The sequence below is a fragment of the Lipomyces doorenjongii genome, assembly GCF_038497915.1.
Source record: "Lipomyces doorenjongii strain NRRL Y-27504 unplaced genomic scaffold V1508scaffold_205, whole genome shotgun sequence".
Lineage (NCBI taxonomy): Eukaryota > Fungi > Ascomycota > Lipomycetes > Lipomycetales > Lipomycetaceae > Lipomyces > Lipomyces doorenjongii.
In genome coordinates this window covers 1,328-7,502 of record NW_027118272.1, presented here as the reverse complement: position 1 = coordinate 7,502, position 6,175 = coordinate 1,328, and the positions used below count along the sequence as shown (strand labels likewise).

General features: G+C 47.4%; 2 protein-coding genes across 2 annotated transcripts; one reads left to right on the top strand and one right to left on the bottom strand.

Annotated features, from left to right (window-relative positions):
- Positions 1–1,187: 1,187 nt before the first annotated feature.
- V1508DRAFT_401200 (cytochrome P450) lies at positions 1,188–2,854 on the top strand (the record flags this gene model as incomplete). The annotated part of the gene is made up of 4 exons (XM_066938396.1): positions 1,188–1,401; positions 1,451–1,479; positions 1,545–1,754; positions 1,802–2,854. The coding sequence occupies 4 exons, from the start codon at positions 1,188–1,190 to the stop codon at positions 2,852–2,854; spliced, it is 1,506 nt and encodes a 501-aa protein (XP_066792015.1).
- A 1,145-nt stretch (positions 2,855–3,999) lies between these two features.
- V1508DRAFT_362537 (major facilitator superfamily domain-containing protein) lies at positions 4,000–5,869 on the bottom strand (the record flags this gene model as incomplete). The annotated part of the gene is made up of 3 exons (XM_066937237.1): positions 4,000–5,276; positions 5,332–5,467; positions 5,522–5,869. The coding sequence occupies 3 exons, from the start codon at positions 5,867–5,869 to the stop codon at positions 4,000–4,002; spliced, it is 1,761 nt and encodes a 586-aa protein (XP_066792014.1).
- Between the last annotated feature and the right edge of the window lie 306 nt (positions 5,870–6,175).

Sequence of the window (6,175 nt, the reverse complement as noted above, 5' to 3'; positions counted from 1 at the left end):
TGTAATATTACTGACAAGCGTTTGGCAACATAGGAACAAAATTGTTTTATCCATTCAGACAAAAAATACCAAACTTTCTGAATGGTAACATGTTCAAGTATGTGTTCGAGCAGATACACTATTCCAGAAATTACATTGTTCGATTTCAAGAGATGTTATCCTCTCCATCCCTGTTGCGTTGGCCTGCAACTTCAATCGCTGTCCCTAATCAAGTCCATTGTAAGGTAACCAAATAGGGGAATTCTTTGCCCTCATTGAATTTTAATAGAGTTTGAGGTTTAGCAAGGAGGGCGGAAGAGTATTTATTAAATATGCTCTTTGTAACCCGTAAATATCTATGCTGGGGACTTTGCGTGCACTTAAGTTAAGTTACCTATCATCAGGGACCTTTCATAACTGTGATGAGGATCACGTGGAATCTCGGCGATACGATACGACATTCAACATCAATATCGTATATCGTAATGCCTAGATTATGGCCAGGAATTTTCCTCTGGAGATATCGTATCGCCGCAGATGCGATATGGCGATATCGCCCTAATCTGTTGTCCAGCCATGGGGCTTACTGCTCATCAAGTCTATTGGATTAAACAACACTGTCTGCCACTTTTGTTCTTGATCTGATATTCAGAAAGCCATGGCTCTAATCGATTATTCTACGACTTAAGACCAGGCTGCGTATGGGCCGCTTCGTTAATGTTCGTTGGTTACTTGGTTACTCGTTTGGTAATATATCCATAACTTGCGCGATGGCAGATACATCCAGTTACGGATAGTGTTCTATGCGGGATATGACGACTTATATTTCGCTGGGACAGTCAACTGTAGTCTTTGCTTTGTTCAGACGTGGCTTCGTGCGGTGAACTCCGATAAACTGTGCCAACTAGTGAAGTGCTTGTTGGCGGCGGTAGTCCAGAGGTTCAAGGGCAAATGGACAAGTAAACCGTCCGCACATGACAAAGAAAACTATTCACAGACGTGAATAACCAAATCAACGAGTTGGCAGATGATCGCCGTAACAGGCCCTGCGATTGTGCGGCCCAAGCCCAGCGCCAAGTGACAGCCACGCAATATTTTGCCCGGGGGGATTGTCAGCACGTGGGGAGCACCAACCAACCCTGACCCGCACAACATTCGACAGTCGATTACCGCGTAATTTTGATCTATCCCAACGCGGTTCCCCTTCAATGGATTTCAAAGTCTCCCACGCTGTGTCGACAGCACTGCTAGCATGGCTGCTTCTCAAAATTTATCATTTGACCTACAATATCTTTCTGCATCCCCTGAAGCGCTTCCCTGGGCCATTGTGCGCTGCAGCAACTACATGGTGGAAGACTTATATCGAAGTATACACTCAGCAGTCCATGACAGATGTCCTTGAATATTTGCATGCCCGCTATGGTGAGATAGTTACTACTGTTCTATTCTGCCCTAACGTATTTTCTATCAGGTGATGTTGTCAGGACTGGGCCAAACGAGGTATTTCTTGTTATTTGGCATCTTGTTATCTAGGCACGGGTTGAATCATCTGACGAATTGTTAAGCTCCACTTCTCCAGCCCTGCTGCATACAATGACATATACAACTCATCAGCGCGATGGGATAAAGAGGAGTCATTGTATCGTTGCTTCGGTGAGGATCGTTCATCGTTCGGCTTCATCACGTACAGCGAAGCGAAACAACGAAAAGATGTCTTGCAACCTCTCTTCTCCCGTCGCGCTATCATCAATATGCAAGGTCTCATCAGAGAGAAGGCACGTTCATTTAGTTGTAGCCTAGAAACCACTGCTGACACGAGCAGATTGACCATCTGACTTCAGTTCTTACTGCTCGTGATGCTGTCGGAAAATCCTCTGATCTCTTCTTCGCCTTCCGTTGCTTCACAATGGACACTATCACGGCATTCTGCTTTGCAAAATCCATTGATGCGATGGATGCGCCGGAGTTCAAGGCGCCTATCGTGGAAGCCATGGAGGCAGCCAATCCGACTTTCGTCCTTTTCAAGCATTTTGCGCCTTTACGGAAGCTAATCTTCTCGCTCCCGCCGTCCCTCGCCATGAAATGCTCACCCGAGACTGCGGGCTTGACGCAATTGCAGGTTATAATAAGAGAGCAAGTGAAGGAGGTCTGTGCCAACTATGAGAGCCTGACCAAGGCGCCTCATATCATCTATTCCCGATTGCTCGATCCAGCTGCACAAAACGGTCATCCGGTGCCTGTTCCCGGCAGCCTCTACGAAGAAGGGCAAGCTATGATGTTTGCAGGCACAGACACAGTCGGAAACACGCTCATGGTTGGCTTCTTCCACATACTGGACCAGCCTGCGCTGCAGGCCCGCCTAAGAGAAGAAGTTCTGCAAGCATGGCCAGAGTTGTCACAACCGCCGGACTTTCAGACACTTGAGAAACTTCCATTACTTACAGCTGCGATTAAAGAAGCGTTGCGGATGGCGTCCGGCGTTACCACCCCTCTTCCACGTATCGTGCCTCCCTCCGGCGCAAGCATCGGAAAGCACGCAGTTCCTGCAGGAACGATTGTCGGTATGTCAAGTATATTCGTGCACTATTCTGCGGAAATATTCCCCGAACCGGATAACTTTGACGTGGAGAGATGGCTGGGGAAAGGAGTGCAGAGTCTCGACCAGTGGCTTATTGCATTTTCCAAAGGTCCACGGAGCTGCTTGGGTATCAATCTTGCCTGGTGTGAGCTTTATCTGGCATTTGCAACGATGCTCCGAAGATTTGATATGAAATTAGATGGAACGACAAGGAAAGACTTGGTTTGGCGTGATACTTTTTTGCCGTACTTCTACGGGAGGCATTTGACCGCTTGGTGTAAACCAATCGCCGCCTGAGGGCATTCAGGAAGGATCACTTGCTCGTAACAAGTATTGTTGTTACGAGGAATACACGAAGAACCTGAACAGAGGAACATAAGAATCAGTTGTGGATAAAGATCCCAATAGGAGAAGCTTAGTTCAAGAAAGGGCTTGGTGGAATTCCTTTTTTCCAATAAGTTTATCAGCCTTCTTAATACATAATACAAGTTCAAACGATTGTGGATAGAGCTCCTACTACGGTGTTGCAACGGTACCGTTAGAACCAATTAGCTTGGTACTTGTCACACTTAGACTGGTCATGCGATAATCCGAACTGTCTCAATCACTTAGAAGTCAATCACTATGACTCTTCCTTTTTAGAAGTAGTGTACGTCGTCTATAGGAGCTTTGGTCTTCAGATATATCACGCAGTCTAAGGGGCCACTGTATTGTCGATCGTGTTGTTAGTTGGGCCTATGTTCGCTAACTGAATTTCCGAATTTGGACCTATATAAGTCTGCACACATCCAGTATTTCTTGGACTAAGTTACTCAGGTCATCGACCGTCGTCTACCCCGCAGCTCAATTATGCAGCGGTGGAGTCATCATGCATGTCTCCAGAAAGAGTCACCCACGCTCTAATTTTTCCGATATGCGCACTGCTATTGACAGCTTTCTCACTGCTCGCAAGAAACTCTCGGGTGACGTTAAGTGCAATGCCACAATGATTAACCTGTTCGTGATGATCTTTCTTATTGGCCATCGCAATGCAGTCCTGATTATTTTTGATCCTCAGAAATGCTTCTCGCCAATCTTATCTTAAACCAGCATTGCTCAATTTCAAATACTTGCAGCATTGAGGCGGGGGCCTAGTTGTTCACTGTACTCTGGTGAATAGTCTTCAACAGGCTAAGCCGAGCGTCGTAGTCCGAAAGTCCTTTACGGAGACATCTCCGTCGACGCCATGACTGCCGGTTAGATGTCGAGACTCAACGCCGGCTCCCGTGGCCGCAGGTTGAGAGATGGAGGTTGTCGTGGAGACAAGTTAAATTTAAGTAGGAGCACAATAAATTGTCTAGCCTTAAAAAATATTCTTATTAACTTTTTGATTCTATCTCCTGCTTAATTTTGCCCGTAGCTGTACACCAATCTTTTACCAATTTCGGTCACTGTCAGTCACTCTAATGGACAAATCTAAACTCCAATCTCTTGTTCCCACGGTCGGTCGTCGTATTCATGTAATGTTCTTTCTCTTGTTGCGTCATTGCATTCCAGATCTTGTCCCTATGTCTGTTCCTCATGACGTAATACACCTTTACGAGCAAGTAAATTACCATATTCATGCAGCACAGCCCGATAAGAACCTTGTTTCCACGTTTATATAACGGCTGATCGTCAGCTCGGTAAATGTAGTTTCCGATAATCCCAGAAATCTGCACCGAGATGTTATACAGTGCAGAGGCCACCGTCCGTGTTCTCACGGAGTTGGAGTTCTGAGATGTCCACGCAACATGGACGGCATGGGTGGACGGATGCGAGAGAAGAACAATCGTCGTCGCGTATTTAGACCATCTGTTGGTGTGGACCCCGAAGGACTCAAGGGCGATGAGGGTCGGGAAGATCCAAACCTGTGCCAGGAAGCCCATGATTGCGCGTTGGTTGTAGCGCTGGGAGAGGTACGTGAAGAGAAGCATATTGATGACACCTGCGACGCTGGAAGGAAGACCCATGATCGTGGACTGGAATGATGAAAATCCGAGAGAGCGAAGCGTAAGTGTCAAGTACCTTCCGACCGGGGCTGCCGAGAGGCCAAAAGTTATGCCGATGATATAGATTGGCCAAACGTCATAGTCAGAAAGTGAATACCATAAGTTCTGCCAGTTGACCGGCTGGCGGTTGTGCATGTCGCCCTTTGAGGGATCGTCGCGCAAGACGCGGTTCACCATTATTGTCTCTTCCCGGGGCGTGAACCAGCCCTTTCGCCCTCGGAACCTGGATGCAGTCTTTGTTGGAGAAGGGGGCATCAGGCCGAACGCAAAGAGACCAGCAATGAATGTCAAGAGACCCTCTATCAAAAAAAGCCATCTCCATCCCGCAATTCCTTCAACGCCTCGCATGTGGAGCAGTCCGAACCCCATGAATGACGCCATAATGCTTGCGGCAGTTAGCGATGCCCAGAAATATCCAAGACGAACGGGCAGCTCGCTACCTGTGTAGAAGTAGGACAAGTACAGGGTGATATCAGCAATGAAACCGCCTTCAAATATACCGAGAAGCGCACGGGTAGCAAAGAAGGTACTGCGTCCCTTCAGCCAGAATTGGGAGAACGCGACGACGGACCAAATGCACATCTGCATCGGCACCCAGCGATCAGGACCAAGTTTCTTGCTGACCAGCTGCGAGGGAAGTTCGGAGAGCAGGAAGCACACGGTGAAAATCGTGTCACCGTTATTGTAGTCTGCGTTGGAGTTAGCATAATAATAAATGAGGAATCTAGCAAGGATTATAGTTACCGTTGGTACTCAAGCGCAGATCATTAAGCAAGTTATCTGCAAGGGCCTGAGAGAGGTTTCCGCGGTCCAATTGGAGAGCAATGAACATAATACAAGTGAACAACATTATCCTCCTGTCGATCTTCCTCAACACAGCCTGAAATAATTAGTCATACGTGATTTAATAGACTAAATGGTACACATCACTCACAATCTCTTCCCTACAAGTCCACCTCGCCGACGGATCAAACCGATGAAGATTCTCATAGTCAGCACGAGGCTGATAATATTTCGCCTTGACCGGATCATCAAACACCGAAGGTTGCGTCGCGATCGCATCGAGATCAACTCCACTTGGTCCATTATACTGCCAGAAATAGAATTTATTCAGGGGTGACGCTGCCAATGACGCCACATCGCTCGTCGTTGTCGTCACAGAGTACAGATGTTCGCCTTTGTCTTGAGCTTCGGACAAGATGTGCGATTCAACGGACTGGGAATGACCGCTACTCACAATGCTGGCCAGCTTCTCGGCGTTGTGCAGTTCTTCGGAGGACATAGCGCCAATTGTTGGTGAGATCTATTGCGCCCTCCACTAGCAAGGCGTATAAGGGTCTATATATACTAACAAGGCACATGGCCCTGAGCAATTACCATAGACGGCACATGACAAAGGATTGCGACAGACAGGGCGGCAATTTCAAATTCCGAATTGTGACCATTTAGGAATGCATAAAATCGTTAGCGGCTATAGTCTACCGCCATTTGACTACCGTCTACTGCTCTAGTGAAGAAACCTATCGGTGAAGCACGTCTTGCTGAGAGCCCACTCGCCCATTTCGCGCATCTTGACCACCTAGACCAA